We start from the raw sequence: 20,572 nt of genomic DNA, 5'->3' as shown, positions 1-20,572 counted from the left end.
CATTGCACAGCAGTTTGAAGAGGTATGAAGGCCCAACTCAGATCCCTACACCTCTCAAGTGGAAATTAAGGATATCTGGAGCTTGCTTTGTGGACCCTCTCCCTGAGGTGTATAAAGTTTTTTTCAGAGGCAGGTGGCAGGATGAGTTCATGCTGAAGGTGCATGGGGACTGTGTTTCCATACCTTAAATATGTAAGTGGCACCACCYCCTCCTCCACCTCCTCCTGCCCATTCATTGACACTTCTGTTCACACGGATCTCTTCTTCAATCACGTTGTTCTCTCCAATGCAGACTTTCTGGATAACATCATTAGTCTGCAAACAGAAAACCAAGTATGAATTGAGGTAAGAAATCTCCATTCTCYTGTATACACAGAGGCCTCGTGAACCCTTCACCTTCCCAAAGCAAGAGATTGTCCTCCAGTGAAACCACATGAGCAGAAGCAAGTGAATGCTCTTCCAGAAGAATCTTGCTTTTTGCCTCAACTTTCACCAGAAGAATTTGTTGCCATTTTTAATTGAATTATTTTGAAACATGCTTGGTTCTGATACCTATTATCATGTAAACCTGCTCCATAAACGTTTAATATACAAAATATAGCAGAGTTTGCTGCAAATATTTCCCAGCATTAACAGTATTTCGCAAGTGGCAGAAGAGAGTAACTCTGCAAGGATGTGCTTTGTCCCATGTCAACAGCCAAATGGCAGAGACACAGAAAGAACCCAAGTTTCTTCGCTGCATTTCCAGGCCCTCCTTGCTTGGAGACGAGCAGCCAACATGCATGTCTGCTGGTCTTAGTTGAATTTTATTGTAATTACCAGTGCCAGCTAGTTCAAGGCCTACCAAAACAGCAGCAATCCCACCTTTGATTGCAATCTTCTATGTTAATGAAAATACCTTACTAAAAAGGCTCCCCTATTTCCTCCTTGCTACTTTTCCCCTTCCATCAATTAGCACCAAACATAATGAACTTTCTGTATTAGGTAAATACTTGAATTCAATAACTGATTTCAATCACAACATTAAACCATCATTTATGCATACTTCAAGACTATAACTATTTTTTTGGTTTAAAATTGGAACACTAAAGTGCATCACAAGTGGGACTCTACTGTGAGCATTTCCAGTTTGCAAGCTTTGYTTCTAGCTTATTTTACTTTACAGGTCTTGTCTCAGTAATGCTATCTTGTTATATTGCACACCAATTGCACACTGAACCTACTAAACCAGCAACGCTTTTAGGGGAAAACGCACAAACATTTGTTTTTTTGTTATATTATTTGTTATATTGAAGGTAGGATTCACCTTCTGCTTCCTCTACTTTCATATATGTGTTTTCTTTTGGAAGAACCTGATAAAAGCCACTCAAGTTATAAATTGTTCTGCTGACCMCAAAATATGTTCTAGGTTGTGCCAGAGAGTGAGTGGTATCCATTTTGTGTGTGCAGATTTGCCTGAAGAACAAAACAGTCCTCCTTTCCCTATTTTTTCCCTCKCCTTAATTGATTTGGAGTTGGGTGGGAATGATTAATAAAATGACAGAGTCAATGACCCAAAGGAACCACTAGATTACCAAAAAAATAATCCTTCATTGCAAAGACATAACTGATTACAATCCAATCTAGTAAAAGTCCCCTCTACAAGTCAATGCAATCTCTTTGCCTCAATGAAAGAATTACATTAGCACTCAATAAATTCTCACTAAGATTACAGTGGCCTGCAATTTAATGAGTCCATATATTACACTCAGCTGGAATGTCCTAGTTAAAGACGTTGGATGGACGTTTGAGTTAGGCCATTTCTCAYTTCAAAAAGGCTTTATATTAATGGTTTGTTTGTAGATATGTGTAATTCTAGTTTTAACATTATTTACTTTAGCAGCCAGCCTTGAGAACCTCTCTTGTCTAAATCCTTCAAACTTTCTTTGCCTTCACAGACTGCTAAGCTTTCATCTCTTGGATGCCAGCCATTAACAGCTGAGAAACACACATCATTTAAATGTCCAGCTCAAACCTGTAGGTAAAATTTCATCAGATAATGCTTAGTTTGCTTCATAACAATGTTCTATTCCCCCATCCTCCTCCAAAGACAATAAACAATTGTGCATGCTAATAGTGCCCATCTTTCTGTCAAGACATTTGCAGCAAGGGTTGGTTAGTAACACAAAAATCAAGACTGACACAGAAATGATTAATTTGTCTTTCCTATTCCCATATGTAGAATAACCAAGCATTCTATGTGATGTGGGTGTCTCCAGAGGTGCAGAGTATGTGATAATGGCAGGGCTGGGCTCAATAGTGGAGCAAGGGCATGGCCAGCATTGAAGACTGAAATCCAGAGGAAAGGAAGGCAGGATTGTCTTTAGTCTCCAAATCCCACCCAGGTGCTCTGAGATATGCAGATCATGCCAGGAACCTATTGGGTATTGTCAACAGGGCCCAAATATTGAAGAGAAGTGAACACAGGGACRTGGTGCTTCATCTTCTCATGCTCTCCCAGTAAAACTGTACCTATTCCTTGACTCCTATAACCCCAAACCCCTTGAGGATAACATTTTCCTATGTGAAGAGACAAAACTCCATGGACTGGTAGGAAGGATGAGGGCAAAGCAGAAAGGTAATCACTTACACTAGGACAAGCATCTTCTCCTTGCTGTCCCACCAAGATATACAGTGTATCATCCTTCTGGAGGTCAAAAATTCCCAGCACAGACACKCCGTGGGACCGCACCATGGTGTTCTTCCCTCCTTTCCCACCAGCAGCTCCATAGCCTGAGATGCTGCAGAAAAAAAGAAAACAAGAGACTCGAATCTGAGTTGTCCCAGACAGGGGGAAGGCAGAACAAACCACTTCTGGGCACTGAGCATCTTGCACACCTGAACATGGTGTCATAGAGCTGTGCCCTGAAGACTTGACATTATAAATAAATCTAAACCCAAAGCYTGAAGTCTGGTTTTCGGCTCTGTTTGAATCTGTGAGTTTGTGTAGCTATAAAACTGATTCTTTGACATTGATTCTTGGGCGAACACAGTGAGCAAGTCCCTATAGTTTCCAGCTTTAGTATATGAAACACATCTTGTTTCCCAGAAGGCACATCCTTGAGAGATTTGCAGCAAGGAAGAGAAAGAACAAAAGCAGGAGAACTGGTAAAAGCAGGACATATGGCTAAAGAGAACATTAAGCATGAGATTGACAGAGGGAGATTTGAGAAGGCAGACAGCTTAACTGGTCCTGGTAGCATGGACCAGATGGAAAACAGCTCTCTTATTCCCAGGACCAGAGGAACACAGAAAGAAGAGTAGACAGAGTTGACACTACCTGCAGTAAACAAGAAAGGCAAAAGCCCCCTGGCTAAACTCCTGGTGACCAGGAAGATCTCACTGTCTCCAGCCAGGAGTGGACAGGTTGCACACMGGCTGCTGCAGACTCAGTTAAGGCTTTGGGACTTTTATTTCAAAATTCAGAGGTGCTTATTGTTTTTGATATACCCAAAGATGTGGCTGTAACAATGTATTGCTCAGCTTCTCCCTCTCCCTTTCTAACAGTGGAYGTACTTACAGCAGCTTTTAGCAAAGGATTTCAAAGCACTTTTTAAAGATCATGATAAAACACACATCTCGACTGCAACAAAACTCAGAGTTACTCAACTTTCTGAACAAATGAATGATGGTACAGCAACTCAGTTTAGATCTGAAACAAGCAGATAATTCTCCACTGACATTAGTAGCTTTCCATCTATTTCCATAAGATCAAAATCCCACCTGGAGCACGTAACCAGAGACTGCAGGACTGAGAACTCAAAAATTGCTCCTGGCTTCCTACCAGGCACAGCATAGGTGCCCTGCTTTAACACCTCCTTTCCTCCAGCACCTGGCTGCTCTGTGCCCAGCACAGTCCTGCCTGTAAGCAGGCAGTGTCTCATAAAGCATATTATATCCTGGCAATGTGACAYGATTATGTTCATGCCATTGCTGATAACCAAAGCAATCAGTTCTCAGTTAGGCTGTACTCGAGCCAGCACAAAAAGTGATGGACACAGTACTGGGCCACCCTGAACAGATGCTGCTTGAATCTGAGGACTGAGTTGATTTGCTGTGGAATTTTGCAATGGCTAATGAGGTGCACTTCCAGGCACAGCAAGCTGGCAAGGCTAATTGGCTGCCAGTAGGGGCCATACTTTTACATGTAAGAATAGATTTTGCATACAAGCAATGATGTTAGAAAGTTCAGGAAACCCAGTTTGGCCTCATTCAAAGGCTGCAGACAAATAAAACSCAGTAGATTCAGCTGACAGTCATTCCCCATTGAAATGTATTTTAACAGTTACCTTGACTTCAAACTTTAACTGGATGCCTTTTATTAGGAACAACTTTCTTTTACAGGAGGAAACCTTTTAACCATATTGTCCCTGAAGAAAGKTTTGACCCACCCAGAGCAAGAACACAGAGGACTTTCCACTGCCTTCCTTCTTTTCTTTTACTATGACACTTGTAGGATCTGAAAAGGAAGCCCACACCTTCAGGAGGGATCAGGATATATAAAGTGCAAACCAGGCTGCGTAAACCAGGGCTGGAGAAAAACATGCACCATAACATCCTGGCTGTGGGAAACACTGGAGCTGGTTTTGATAGTATGAGAAAATGCTGTGCCTGGGCTGGCTGACTCAGAATGACACTTTTGCACTCCACTGGACTGTGTTCTTGTGCCACTTTATACAACGAGACCGCAGAAAAAGAGAGGACAGTGGAAGCGACAACAAATGGGGCACTCAGCAAAATGGACCAAAAACTCTTCCTTTAAAATGGAAAGAAGCTGGATAATGGATAGTAATGTGTAATTTATTGCAGTTCACTTCTATCATACTTGGTTATAGACCTAGATGACCAGACCTTCTGAATGCTTAGAAGGAAATCTGAAAGGAAAAACACTCTTTTATAATATCTAACTGCMTTGTTATGCAATGTGGAGTCCATGGGAGCAAACCAGAGCATGTAAGATTCCAGTTTTCAAACGTGGGCACTACAGGGTGTGGCAGCCTACCCAGACCTTTACAGCTGGTGAGGTTTTCTGGGTGTGATTGGTTTGTGCTGGCAGACTTTTTAGCAAAATTGAGCTTTCTGTATTTTAATAACGCATATTCTGCCTCATGTTCAGAAAATCGATATTCTTCTTTTGTAATTATCAGGAGTGTACATTAGACAGTGTAAACCACACTGACATGGCATAACAGCAGCTTTCTTGAGAGGCCAGCASGAGGGTTTTCTCTCTGGGTCAGGTATTTCAGCAGTGCCCACCAGGAGAACTTACAGGACCCACACCACAGCAGGACCGTGGGGCAGAGCTAAACACAGGCAGTGAGTCCAGACTCTGGGAAGCCCTGGAAYTGATATTGCTATTTGACATTTTCCTAGGGCTATGCTGTGCTGGCAGACTCTGCTGGCCCTTCAGTAGACCAGAATCAAGAAGATGTCAAGTTAATTTAAGCCCACAATTGCCTYCTGCTTTTCCCAGGCTGTGAATTTTCTCCTATAGCCTTAAGAGGTGCAGAAGTGAATGTCATCCATTTATATATATGTTATGCACGATATTATACATCTATTATCTACACAGAACCTAGAAGTATGTTAGGTCATTTATAGGACTTAAATAGACAGGTCATCCCTGCAGGGCCCAGGATTTGTATTGTGCAGCAAAAAATCAGCCTACAGTTGCACAGGAATTCTGGTTCTTCTTAGACTCTGATATTAAAGAAATGACAGTGCTGTAAGCTTTTGGGCTGTTTTTCCTGTTCTTTTTTGGGCTGTACTTTACAACCATATTTACTGGATGCTGGTTGTGAAAAATTCTATTCACCTCAGGCAATTCCTTGTTGATAGCTGGGTAAAATATCATTAATGCTTTTTGCATTACCATCAATCCTTGTAGTAATAGGCRCTCAGGCAGAACGTGTGCCTAGCCTAGCCAGTTTCTCAAAGCTACTTGTGCACTAGACTTCTGTTGACATCTAGCCTCAACATTAACATCCTTTTTCAATATAAGGAAAAAAAATGGGACCAGAAAATTTTAACTGAAAGTTGTTCTAAGCCTTCAATGGAATGTTCTGCTTTGAAATCCAAGATACCATCATTGGTTTCAATATGGAAAGCTGCATAAAAACCACCACTAGACAGTCACTGGTTTGAACTGACAGCTTTGCTTACAAAGTGATGCATGTAATGGCTTCATGTTACTATTCAGATACACTGAACTGCATTTCGATTGTACTTCTTTTCCCAGCAAGAYGCAAAAGAGAAAATGATTGGTAAAAATCTGATTAAGTAGCATCGAACCGTATCTGATCATCTCTCTTTGAAAATAACTCCACAGGGGGATTTAACTCTTAGAACCCTCAGTATCACTGAGCCTACCATTTATGTGGCTGGCTTCCAAAATCAATTCTACAGTGGTAAGTCAGGCTTACAGGCTCAACTTGCCACGTCTAAATTCAAAAAAGTGAAGATGCTGAGCAGAGGTTGGTGCAAGCTGTCCAGTAAGAAATGCTGACACAGGATTGTGCCTTCCAYGCCAGGGGAAGGGTGGGAAAGACTCATTCTGATCCCAGAGCTCAGTGACTGACATATGGGAAAAGTATTCCTCTTGGTGTGGGGAAGTGAAAATGCTTCATTTTCTATTGATAGAAATCTCCCAATCTGTAACCATTCAGGCTAAAGATTTGCCTCCCTCAGAAAATTTCTTACCTTTCACCAAAAAAGCTGCATCTTCCAGGGAACAAATCTGAGACTGGAGAGGCTGGAAATCAAAGGCTCGATGACAAGTAAAACTCCAGTAAATGTGGCCAAACTTCTGAACACAGTACTTGAAAAATGCCTAGCACAGATCTGCAGCTTGGCTATTTTCAAACACAGATAGACCACAACAATCACAGGCAGTTCCCTTACCTGTACGTGTTGGTTGCTGGCACTCTCCAGATCTGAATGCCTTGGAGAATCCCTTCAGCTCCCACCACCACTCTGAGTTTGGAGTTCCTGTAGGCATCATTGCACTGGCTCTGTGTGGGSCCATAGGGCCCGCTGGCACCGCAGGTTGTGAATAACCAGTGATCTGAAAGGAGGACACAAGCAAAGCATGACTCCAGCATCCAAAGATTGGGTAACTGCTCTGCTCTTCATCTGCTCTGCTTGTTGGACCAAGAGCAGAACCCAGCCCTGTGGTTTCAACCAGAACAAACACTCACAGAATTCCTTTAAAACACTCATAGATTTGTGTAYCTCAGTATCTGACAGCTTTTCATCAACGTGTCCTGAAAACCATCACGACAAGAACTTTTACTTTTAGTTTTACTTTTTCTAAGGGTCAAAGAGGCACAGAGTAGAGAAAAATGCAACAGATGCCACCCCTTTTCAGCCTCTGCTCTCTGTGCTGTTAAGCATTCATCCATAATCTCAAGGCTGCTGCATTCTAGCCCTTTCAGTTTCTAGAGACAATTGGTTATTGAATTTATTTTAAATGGGGAAGTAACCGTTAATTAAATAAAAAACCTGTAAATACAACATCATCAYAGTGATTAAAACATAACAATAGATTAATTGCATTTAGATCAATTATTTGCTCACAGGAGACTCAAATTAAGCTTCAGAAAGCAAAACACCTGACTGAGGCCTGTAAAACAAGCATCCAGCTCTGCATTTTCTAGGCCAGATCTGTGGGTGTAAATCAATGCCTCCCTATTACAGCTAATTTTATCAATTGGAAGTACTAGCTCTGTACAAATAGATTTCTAGAACAAAGCTTTGCTAATTTATAGCTCAAAAAAAAAAAAATCTAATTTTTAAAATTTGAACACATAATGGTGAAAATTACAACCTTTTTCTTAAAGATTCATTTTAGTGGCARCGCAGTGCCAAGATCACAATGCTTTTGTAAATCCCACCTTAACCTATTTTCTAGTATATCAGGAAATAYTTCACATACAATCAAAACAAAGATCTAGAAGGTAAAAAAGTGGACAAAGCATTTTTGATTAACATAACATGATTTATCGATCATATTTATTAATAATCTAATATATACAATTTAATAAACTCCATTAGTTTCTAATGCCATTCTACTGCCATTAATGAAAAAAAGATTTGAAATACATCTTAGGAATGTTTATTCCACAAATTATGTTGGTCCAGTCAGCCTTCTATAAGCCTTGTCAAGGGGCACCATTTTCCCACCAGCTTCCAYGGAAGCAATGCCACACAAGCAGACTCTTTCAGCAGTGATAATTATTTGCTCAGATAATTAACTCAGATAATTAGCTCAGATAGAGCATTAGTTGGACTCAATGTCCAGGAGTTGGACTCAATGATCCTTGCGGATTCCTTCCAACTCAGGATGTTCTATGATTAGCTTGATCTGCTTCTTGGAATTTGGAGCTATTTTCTGAGCTGATGTCATCTAGAAATGATGGTCTGCATGAGCGAGGCCAGAAGTTCTACCATTTCTRTTACTGGAGGGGTTCAACCTCCAGAAATACAAGAAAACACATTATCTTAGCCAGAAAAAAATGCTTGAATTACCTCTTCACAAACGAATTCTAAAGTTGAGCTAAATTATAAAAGAAGTTCAGTGAATGAAATAGATCAAATAATATGGCAGGACTTCAAGAAATATTTCTAAAAAAACAGTAGTATTTCTAAAAAACAGTGGTAATACAGTGTTGTGAAAAACTACTACTCTTTAAGAAAACTTCCCTAAGTACTGCTGATAAAATAATCCCTTCTTACTGAAAAATCTATACCAGCCTTCCTCAAAACTCCMCTGCAAGGACTCTCTAAAGATTTTACCACTGTCACTTGTTTAATTTATATATTTATTTCACTTATTTCTCTAGTCCCTCTGCAATGGCAGTAAAAAAAGTCTTAAAATTATTAGACAGAAAATGGAAGAATTCCTYTCTACTCCTTTGCCTCCAATGTAACTCTCCCAAAGCCCCAAAAGAACAKACAAGAGGTAAAGGCACCTAAGGAAGCAAGGTCTAGAAGTTACTAAAGCAAAATGCTTCCACAGCTCTGGTATCCACAGTCTCACACCAGAAGTTACTTATATTTATCCTTGAAAAWTCCATCCCAAAACTAAAGCAAAATCTGACACTAACTGGAAGATGAGAGACTCATTCCGTCAGCTATCACAGTGATTTAACATTGCAATACCCCAGTGGGTTTAGCCACCTGCACTGAAACATATGTTTAGTAAAGCAGGCAGGTAAGTGGAACAATAAGAAGCCATTTGGATGTCTCCAGAGAAATATCAAACATGTTCCCAAAGGTAGGTGTGGGTGACCTTCAAGGAGACCAGAAGCCCAAAACATGAGAGAATCAAAATGGAAAACTGGAARTGATCAAACCTAGGAGAGACCACAGCATGTGCACACTGATGCTGCAGTTAAACTTTACATTTCTGATTTAGTCCCTTGAAATAAAACTTGTTCCTCYGGTATCTGCTTACCTGACCTTAGCAAACTTATCTCTAGATGATTGCATGTGTAACTCACAGGACAGCTGGACCTGAAACTGGCTGCTCTTGGCTCCCACTGGGTTCCAGGGACAGGGGATCAATGAACTACATCTTATTCCAAAATGCTTTGAAATGGCCCTCTGGATCCCTAAAAGCCCTGGTGGAACAGAAGGAGACTGTTCTTCTTCTGCAAACTGSCTTCTGCCTTTGCATTTAAGCAACCAAAACATCTTTTGTGTTTTCAGCCTTTAGGGCAGACTAGAGGGGCTCAGTTCCAGTGCAGAGGCAGTATCAGGGCAAGGGCAAGCAGTGCTTGTCATTTAAAATTAATCAATCTGCACTAGGGTCTCAGAATCTGGCTTTTAAGAGCTTGRGAAGATGGGGATTGAAAAACCACAGATACGTTATGCCAGGGAGTATGATGTAAGAAACCTGGAGCCAACAGTGCACAGGAGGTGCTATCCTGGATTTCAAAGTGGTCCTGTTGGAATGGACACAGTGGTGKATACAAGATTGTCTGTAAAGCCTCTCAGACTCTGCAGCTGCTGCAGCCAGTGCTAGCAAGAATATTKACTTGCTTTATTCTGGTAGATGATAGACAAGAACAGGAAAATATGTGTTTCAGAACTAGAAGAGCTGGGTAGTGACCTTTACCCAAAACACTGCASGAGTAAGTCTGGCCCAAGTGAATTCCATGGGGAGACTCCACCTGATTTAAACCAACAGGGATTTAGTAAAATGTACAGCCAGGTGTTGCACGATCTCCTCATTTGTCATTGTTGCAYTGATGTACAAACAGCCCTACTCCTGTTTATAAATACTGGAAGCCAGTTCAACATGCAACAGCTTTGTCACTGAATTAAGTGCGAGATAATATGACACAGGAAGAAGTTGCCCCTCATTGCAAGACAATTAGGATGGATAGGTCTTAGTTACAATTCTGGACACAGACTAAAATCCCCGCACTTCCCCTGCTCTCCTCTCTCATGTTTCACAAAGCCAGCCCTCGGTGTGCAGATGTAACCRCAGCCCAAGATCTGAAACCACTAACCCAGCAGCAAAACAGAGTACTGCCTGCCCCAACAACCCACCAGTTCYTTCTTAAAATTAAGATTTCACTCCCTGCAAAGTATTGATTTTCTCTTGATTCTAGAAATGATTGCAGCATGTCTTATAAGCTCGGAGAGAGCATTTCTACAGGTTACTGCATGCCACAGCAGTTTACAGTAATTCAGTTTGAAGCATTATTTTGATCTCCAAAGACGAAAGCAGCAGCAATGAATCGAAAATCCTTAAGCAGCTYGGTGAGAAGCACAGACTTTTTCCATCTGTGAATAACTGTGTTCTGTCACAGTTAGTGCACTGCACATCCCTCCTTCCTTCTGCAGTGTGCAGCAGGATAACGCTGCCAGCACCTCAAGCTCACACCAGGGGAAAAACAGCAGGACTCCCCAGGCTAAGCCTCTCCAAAAYGCCTAGCAGATTGTGAAAGTCTGCCCAACCTCACACAAGTTAGTTTCCCAGTTTCCAGAAACAGCTGAGCATTCCCATGACAAAAAACAAAAGGGTAGTTTAATGTAGGGTCCCTATATGTTCTGTCATTGGTAGCTGCAAGATGCTAGCTGGGTTTAAAAAAAGGAAATCTGTTTGAGGTGGGAGGGGGAAAAAAAGTGGAGACCACAGTGAGATTCAGATTGGGGTACTACATTTCAGTGAATAGCTTATACATCAGATCAATTTGACAGAATCCCCCTTTTAAAAGAAACAAGGCAGAGGAAACATTAAATTTCTGCCTGTTTCTACCCACTCACCTGCCCTCCTCAGGCTCCCTGGCAAGCTCCCCAACACATTAGCAAGGTCCCAGAAGGAATATTTTGCAAAAAATGTAATTTTAGCTCTATTAAAACAATTTTAAAAAAATTTCTTCCTTTCATAACTTTTCTTTCCATATTAAATATACTGATTGATGTATTTACACACACAGTTGCTCATCCTTTTACACAGCAAAAATTCTAGGTTTCATGGTTTGTCTTGATACATGAAATGCACRGCAATCAAGGTGCTGGATTTCAGCCACAGCAAAAGGGGACTGATGTCCTGCTCTTGGAAAACAAATGAACAAATCCCCAAAAGACTTAAAATGACTAATTTATTTGAAGCCCTGATATTACTTGCAGCCCGTGGTGATGCTGCTGCAGGCACTGCTGCAAATAACAATCAGCAACACTGAAGAGAAAACAGTGGAGCAAAGCCTAAAGGACATTTGTACTTCTAACATAGAAAGMAAATTCATTGGCACATGTACAGCACACAAACTCCATGCCACAAAACAGACAGAGGCCTTTTGGCTATACCTCAAGGGCTAAATGTATTAACTGGCATTTGTTAAATCAAGCTGATTTGAACCTTGTTTAAACTCATTCCCAACCAAAACTTCAGTGATTTGAGCAAATTGCCCACCAAGAACCATGATACTTGGCTTCTTGTGGAACCTAGAGTAATATGCTGTTGAAATACATCAGTGCTTTAAAACAACGTGTAGACAGTTTGTGGAACTCRGTGCCACAACCTCTGTGCAGACCAAAAGGCTATTCCTAATTCCACCAGAGTAAAAATCCACATTAATAAGGGCTATAAAGTCTCATGCTCCAGGAGCCTAAGAGTGCCAGTGACTAAACTTCTGGAGGCAGTTAATTCTTCCTCAGAGAGTTCATTTTACCTCTTCTTCTCATRTAGATGTCATCAAACTTGATGCCATGAACAAGTGAAATATTGCTTCATCTATCTGTAAAAACTTCCATGAGTTTTCCTTGCAAAATTTGGCCAATATGGGAAATCAGAGGCTTAGAGRAAACTGCCCACCTTAATCCTCACTAGGATTTGGCTGCCACTGGCACCCTGGGCTGTGTGGAGATCTGTACATTTTACTCAGTGCATGAGCAATCTCAGTTATGCATTACCATTAATTCCAGGGTTGGTCTGTGCTGGAAGCCTGTAGGCAAAATATTCTACAAGCATATATAAGAAACATGCTCAGTGAGGTAAGGATTTCAATTTTGCTTTGGGTTCTGCCGTTTAACAGTGTTCTGTGAGCAGTAATTGGAGATTATTACCCTTCCCAGGATTGAATTTGCCAGAGATTAATGGSGCAGGGGGTTGAAAGATTATGGTAAATGGCAGAGCTAGGTTGTGCTCACAATCACAGTCGCTGACCTGTTAAGTGTGTCTACAAAATGGTATTAAGGGGACATAAAATGATGATAGAAATTAGTGAATCTTGCCAGCAATATGAGAACCAGTTACAGAGGTATGCCTAGACTAAGAGAGGTCRGCTTTTCAGCTCTTTATGGAATTACTATTTCTGTCTCTATTGTCTAAATGAGGCAGTAGAAGGCTTGGACAGGTTTTTCAGATCAACAAGAGCATCTGCAGTGATGACAAATGTATGCCAGATCAATCCATCCTGACTATTGTTTCAAAGAAATACTCAAAAGCTTGATTCATAATTTAGATTTTCCTTAAGCATCTCTATATAGGGAACATTATTAGGGCATCTTGTAGGAAATTATCTTTGGTCAGTGYAAGAGGGTAAGAGCACAACAACTTYGAACAGCAATGAGAACGCCTTGTTTCTTGCCACCTTCTGAAAACAGACACTAACAAACCAGCATGAAGAAAACTAATTTCCCTTTTATGTCTCACTTAAAGAGTCTTCCCTAAAGGGTGTTCAGTGACACAGGCTACTAACTTTTAGTAATTTTTTTTTCATAATTACAAGTATGGTAGAAATTCATGTTAGAGAACAAAGACCAAGTTGGGTGGAGGTGGCAAAATTATTTCAAAACTTTTTCCTGGGATTTATAGCAGTTYCTCCACAATTTAAACTGGTATTCTTAAGAGTGAGCAGCTTTAAATTTAGGTCTGAAACCTGTGAATTGCCCTTTTTATTTCAATTGCATGATTAACTCTAGAGAGCAATTATGCCAATTCAACTTTGCAAGGTTTTATCTGGTTGCATGCTGATTTTCAGTATTGCACCATTCCTATTTTCAATCCTACAGAGAAAGCAAGTGTAAACACCACAATAAAGAAACTCATACCTACATATTCTGAGATCCCACTGTTGTGTCCGAACATTTTCCATCACCGTTCAGAACATTACTTTCGTTGGGGGGAGGGCACTGGGCTGTTATTCATTCTGTTAATTGTTGCATAATACAGAAATACAATTCTGCAGATACCTTTATTGCATTATACCAACAGTTCAGTTAGTRTAATTGCACACAAAGAGCAACCAAATGTAATTTACTTTTACTTAATAGCTGCTCCGCTGTTCCTTTCAGCTCCTTCATCTGATTAACTAATGTGACTGAGAGTTCTTCCGAGAAACAGCCTTGGAAGTACTCAAAACAGGACCCTCCCTGATGGAAAAGGCAAAATCCATGCAACCACTAAATGCTGTGGGGAAGAGACTGGAGGAAAACCAAAACCCAGTCTGGGTAAGAAAATTATTTGATGGCAGTTGCCATGCAAGAAACCAGGGCTGCATAATGGCCAGTGGAAATGCAGAGCAGAAGGGACAAAACAATGCAATATTTGAGGAGAAAAAAGGTCAATATTTTTGCACRTTGCACAACATGCCATTTTTGTACTGTGTGCTCTGACACAAATAAGTTGTCAGTGGGACAGAAGAGAAGCTGAAACATCAAAAGAAAGGCTATCCTCATGGTATTTAAAGCCTATTCAGAAGCACCAGAAATCTTTAATTAAAGCTTGATTGCTCTGTGTCTTGTTATCTCCTTTTGCCTACCGAGAATCCTATTTTGTCTCCTTCAGCTTCCATGATAGTAATTTGTTTACCTCGAGTTMCTCATTATTGCTCACTGTATCTTTACATGCCCGAATTTCCCATATTCTAGCCTTGTGGATAAAAGGAAATTGCATTGGCTTGATATAAATTGACTTTTTAATTGGTAGTTGAATGATAGTATGGTTTGAGCAGCTTTCAGTTTCACTTAAACTAATACCTAATCAATTTAAAACCAAAGCCAAAGTAAGCCTGGGTTTACAACAGAATAAACAGCACCCAGCATTTTTGTACAGATTTAACCATTTCAATGAAAAATCCYGGTTCCATTAAAGCTGTTTCAATCTTCTGGCACATGCAGACCTTGTTACAATTTTTTTCCAGGCAGCTTCTAGAGTCAAGTTTCACCTGCAACCTTTCAGCAAGAAGTCRGTATTCCAGCAAATAACACACTGTAAGTTAATTGAAAAGGAAAGCATATTGAAAAGGAAAGCATTTGCATTATCCTGTGAACATCTATCTTATGGCCACCTTGCACTGCAAGTAACTGTGTGACTTGAAAACCACAGGAATCATTCTGTGCTGGTCCTGGCTATCTGTAAGAGACCKTATGGAAGACCCTGGACTGTCTCACGATTGACTAAACCCCAAGGCGGRAGAAAAGGGGGCTTTTGCTCAAAGGAGTCTGAGCCAGGTTAAGGTGGAAGGACTGCCAAGTTTCCAGCTCCTAGGCTGCTGAGAACAATGGATGTGAGCTACGGATGATCGCACCGTTCCTGAGGAGAACGGTACAGGCCGCTGCTCATGCTGTACAATAGACATTCTTTCCCCACCACCTGGCCGGCAAGTCATGACTTGCAACCCCCCCTCCTGGCCTGCAGCCACTCGCTTTGAAAAACAGACTATAAAAGGTCTCCTCCGAAGAGACCACCCTGAGAGAGATCTCCCTACCAACTGACTGACGACCATCGTGGGACCTTGGAAGACCCCGTCAGCTGGTAGCTATACGACCCAATCTCTATCTCTCTCTCTCTCTCTTTCTCTCTCTTTCTCTCTCTCTTTTTTCTCTCTCTCACCCTCTCTCACCCTCTTCTATCGCAAAATACCCAAATAAATTAGTCCTGATTATTTGAAGCATATACATTTGCCTTCTCRTTTTCTTTTGCACTCTGAGATTCCAAAAAGAACCTATCACGATCTCCGCTTCAACCCGAGCGGATCGTGACACTATCACRAAACTGGAGAGAGTAACAGCACCACATCAGTTGTAGTAATTTCAGTACTTACTCTACCCAGCATGTTCATTACCCCAGCTGTGACACACTACAGTAATTAACAGATTTCTGGAAGCTTTAGGATCTTYCACAGCGTGGCTGTATTGTGTATTTTGACTCTCCAGTGTACACTCAGAGTCATGACCAGCAGTGGCAAGGCTGAAGAAACAATTCAGTAGGGACAGGGCCTGAGAACAGAGAGGRCAGGGAGGCTGGTGGTGCTGACCAGAACTTCTGCTGAAAATGGATTTCCAAGCATAGGCAAAAGCAGCAGATGCGTGTAAGAGGGTGTGCTCAGACACGAAGGAGCAAATGGAGGGCCCATGCCCTTGAAAACAATTGAGTTTCTTYGGATTTAATGTGTGTAAACAAAGTGGCACCTGTCTTCCAGACTGTGGCTCCTGCTGCGAAGGCTGAGCTGACTTGGGAACCTTGGGWGGGCTTTTATTTTCCTGTAGTCTCATCAGCTTTAGGAACACAGTTCTTTGTTTTAATATGATTTCTTAAGAGGGAGATGTTATAGTATGTGATCCATCACACAAGTCAAAGATTCTATTAGCTGTAATTACTTTTAGCYGAGCCCATATTGGTCAGTGCAGTCTTTGGGACTTCAGGGTGGTGCTGATGCTGTTGGTTCACCCACACAACAGTAAATATGTGCCCATCAAAGKAAAGGCCTTGACAGACTCAGCCTGAGGTTTCTTAAATGCATTACAGGATGCAGAAAGAAACAAGATTAAAGCTGGGTAAAACACACAGCCCAGGGACCAAACCAGCATCTGCAGTGTTTCCTGACAGCAAGCAGGGGCTCAGCAACACAAAGGAACAATGGGATTTTGGTGCTGCAGAGACCCTCAGAAATGCAAGGACTTCTCACTGCAAGAAGTTGCTGCTCAGCTTCTCCATTTCTGCCTTGTCTACTCTGAGGRCATAAGGGGAGAAAATTGCTGTAGGAGTGATTTCAAACCCCAAAGGCTAGAGACAATTTTAGACAGAATATGAACAGGACCGAGGACAAAGCCCAGAAAATAGGCAAGCTATTTTAGATTGGAATTACCTTGAATTTTCAGCCCAAGATCATCACAAATTATTTTAATTGCTCAAAGTACTTCAGTGACCTTCCCTTCTACCCTCATGCAATCTGATTCCCYTTATTTCTACTATCCAAGCCTTTCTTTAAATTGAATTCCTCAGACAGGACAGGGAGCAGAAGAGTTAGCAGATGTTATGTCTAGTGAGAAGTAGGAAATGACAAAATTCTCAAAGAAATTTACAGCCACAGGATTTCTAGCCCACACACACTTTACATCAACTTTGCATCTAAAATTTAATGTTTTTTTCTGTCACTAAAACAACAGATACCCTGGAAGGAAATATTTCCTAAGATGCCTTAGGAAACTATATCACCACCTACAGAAACTCAGCCAGCAATCCATAATCTACACCTTCCTACAGATCCAACCACAAGATTACTGACCCAAGGGCGATACTGAGAGCACTTAAAAGACAACTCCACTCACAGGCAGAAAACAGAGATACAGATATTGAAGGGRGGACTTCAAAGGATCTTCAAAGAGAACATATAAAGATACTTTTGGAAATTATACCTTTGTGACAGCCCAAGCTCACACACGACATCTGTAATAGAGCTAAACACAACCTTTACAGCTGAAGAGCAGCTTTACCCAGCCCAGTATCCTCTCATGTGGGCTCATTGCCTCTGCCTCACTCCCTTGAGGCTCCCGGCAGTGCTTCTGCACTTTTCTTGCTGTGTGATGCTCAGGACATAAAATATCAGTAAACTCCATGTGATGGCAACTCAGTCTACCCTGCAGGCTGACCCCTCAGCCTCTGCTGCCAGAGCTCATTTCACMAGAGAGATCAGGCAGCAGCAGCTGCCCTGCTGTGGCAGCACAGAGCAGATTTTCAGGGAGGCTTTGAAGGCTCTGTGGGGCTTTTGGCCACAGTGAGCAGACTGCTGTCAGCATCACAGCTAACACCTCAACAGAACACTGCAGGTAGCAGAGTAAAATGCAGCCTGGAATAGAACAGATGGAAAGAACTCTTAGGCAGAAGAATGGGAGAGAAGGAGGCAGCAGGAATCCCTACACTTACTGTCAGAGCAAAGGAGGCATAAATCAACCCTGTTCTCTAACTTAAGAGGGGTGGTATTTCAAATTGGCAGGTAAAGTAGCTGGCCCTGAGAGAGGAGAAACAGCTGCACACAGTGCTGAGGGCTGCAGCTGTAACAAGCCCTTGTCTCTCCTGTAAATACTCCTCACTTCTATGGTCAGCCCTGCTGCCCCAGGTAGGCTGGAGGTTGTGGCTGCAGGAGAAGGCAGGAGGAGGCAAGAAAGCAGATTCTAATAAAAACACACATTTAAAGCCCAAAAACCAATGTTGTGGCTGTGTGGGAAAGCCTGGGGGAGGAGAGRGGGAAACATCTGGGAGACAGTGATGGGAGGGCAAAGGCAGGGAAGGGAACTCTTGCATCTATTTGGCCCACACCATTACAGTTATGTTGGAAAGAGGAGATGAAGAATAGGGGAGAATAAAGTAACGTGAACATACAAGACTAATATTTCTAACTAAATTAAAATTCTATTTTTAAAACAAGGTCCAGTGCTGTATTGTTTCAAATGGACCATGAATATATTACTGAAAAAGCGAGTCTGTGCTAGTTCAGATGAAGTCATATATTACCTAGAGTTGGGTGTTCAGGTTAACAAATGCTGAACTCAGTAAATTTGGATGCTTCACTTTGATTTCTGCCGATTTTTAGATGACCACAACACCAAAGAAACCTATTTTACAGTTTAAAACCATGTTTTACTTGAAGAAGAGGCCTTCTATTTCTTCCACCAGTTCGCAGTCAAAATCTGAGTCAAAATTAGCACTAAACATAATTTCTTTCTAGATCTTATTTTTTGTTTGTAAGGAACTTGGGAAAAGCTCTAAACAAAGGCTGTGGGGAAAAAAAAATGCATTTATCCACATCTAATTRAAATCTGTGCTAGTTGGAAATCTCTCCTATCTGATGATGCTTCTCAGACTCAACAATTACCTGCTGGATCAGAAAAGGGGGCACTGCTGAGCTGGAGATTTCCCAGGAGCTTTTGTTCCCATCCAAACTTCTTCTGGCCACCTCTACTGGTGAGCAAATTGCTTGAGTCTGAAGTGGTACCTCGAGGTGTCTTCTCTCCACTGACTAGAAAACAAGAAATCACAGATTGGTTTATGGCTGAGGGGGACTGAGTCAGTATGTAATCCAAAATTGAAACTAAAATAAGGGCTGCAGACTTCTGTGCTGAGAATGAGAGCCTGCAGACACAGGATATAACATTATTAAAARAAATGGGCAGATTTACTTTCCATTGTTGTTACGGAACTTAGACAAAAGAAAAATAAGCATGAATAAATAGGAGGCAAGGCAGCAAGTAAATGAAAACAGAAATACAGAATGCAACCTTTAGCAACTGCTATAAAATTTCTTTTTAGCCAGTAAAAGTACGAGGAATTTTTAAAATTCCATCCTAATTTTAGTATCTCTTTTAATACTGGAATCTAAAGTCTATACCAAAAGGTATTACTGCATAAATGAAAAGACTCATGCCCCAGGCAATGCAAATTAGCATAACACAAAGCAGATGAAACATTCTGACTGCAGAAATGGTTTAGAGGTTTTCAGTCTGAACAAGGCTACAGAGGTTGCAGCTTCAAGCCTAGGAGAAGAAAGGATGCATTTAAGTTCTGCTGCTCAGCCCAAGGCAGAAGTTTAATTTGTTCAGAGCAGCAATTCTCCAGCCCTCATGTAAGTTGTTGGTCTGAGGTATAGAGTGACAGATCATTGAACAGATTTACAAATTAAGCAATTCACTATGCATGAGATTATGAAAGATGAGTCAGACATGAAAATTTAATAAAAAATCTACATGTGGTGAAATCAGGCATCASAGGTAGAGACTGGACATATTTTAGAGGCCAGTCAATCACAAAGCAGGGTCAGAATCCAAATTTTTCCCCAGAGCAGTAGAGTGTAAAGATCCTAGTTTCTGATTCAGACTTAAATGTGTGTCAGTCTAAATAAAATAATCTTGTTCTAATTCAACCAGAGTATTGGGCCCAATGTTATTGCAAAGTTAGTGTCAATCACAGGATAACTGTCTTTTCCCAGCCAGAGTGCAACTGTCATTCATTTTGATAACTGTCACACAGCAAACCAGGTCATGTGGAAATCTAAAATCACAGAGTGGCTTCTGCAGCAGCCTGGGTGGATAGGTGATGGCTCTGCCTCTGCTGGAAGCTGCTCTCCCACACTGTGGGTCTCACTGCCCTCTTATGCCAAACTGGAAACCCATTCCCTGCTTGGCTTCACCAGTAAGGGGTGTGCCTGAATGGGCTCCTCTGCCTAAGCACAAGACCTCTTCCTTTCAAGTCTTTTGAAGATAATGACACCCAGCCCCTTCCCTGCAGTTCCCAAGTTTCAATTATATGGCAAATAAAAGACAAGTCACTTGCAGATAAAAGCAAAACTTACTTGTTAAATAACAGTCCAGACTAAGGGAGACATTGTCAAAAGCAATAATAGCATCAGAGCCTTCTTCCCATGAAGCAGTGATCTGAAACCAAAACCTGCACAGATTGGAAAAAATGGGATTAAATTCGGCTAAAGAGATGAAATTCAGTGCTCGTCACAATTAAAGCAGTTTTTGAATGGTGGAGAATAACTCTTTTCACATATGAAAATATTAAACAGACAGAGAAAGTATCTGCACTCCTACCAAGGGAAGATGATCTGAGGAAGGCAGCTATACATTTATTTAGGTAGACAGAATAAAAGAATATTGTCCCTCTTCCCTCCAGAGACATACAGCCTGAAGGAGGTAGAAGTTGTGTAAGTGTGTGCTCAGAAAAGAAAGCCCCCTGGATTCTGGCACAAATAAAAAACAACCAGACAGACCCCAGTGCTTTTATTCTCACAAATGATTT

The 20,572-nt window shown here is 41.3% G+C and overlaps 1 protein-coding gene across 1 annotated transcript in view; it reads right to left on the bottom strand.

The window, feature by feature from the left end:
* Positions 1–20,572, bottom strand: part of ALK (ALK receptor tyrosine kinase) — a 222,582-nt gene that overhangs the window by 26,145 nt on the left and 175,865 nt on the right. Inside the window, exons 9-13 of the mRNA XM_057378195.1 lie at positions 20,121–20,215; positions 18,648–18,791; positions 6,940–7,102; positions 2,630–2,780; positions 184–315 (exon numbers count right to left, since the gene is read on the bottom strand). Of these exons, the coding sequence (XP_057234178.1) occupies positions 184–315; positions 2,630–2,780; positions 6,940–7,102; positions 18,648–18,791; positions 20,121–20,215 (685 nt within the window). The remainder of the gene's footprint in view (positions 1–183; positions 316–2,629; positions 2,781–6,939; positions 7,103–18,647; positions 18,792–20,120; positions 20,216–20,572) is intronic.

This window comes from Malurus melanocephalus, unplaced genomic scaffold (assembly GCF_030028575.1).
Source record: "Malurus melanocephalus ecotype Western Australia unplaced genomic scaffold, MMel_1.1 scaffold_345, whole genome shotgun sequence".
Taxonomy (NCBI): Eukaryota; Metazoa; Chordata; class Aves; order Passeriformes; family Maluridae; genus Malurus; species Malurus melanocephalus.
This window is presented reverse-complemented; position numbering and strand designations above follow the sequence as displayed.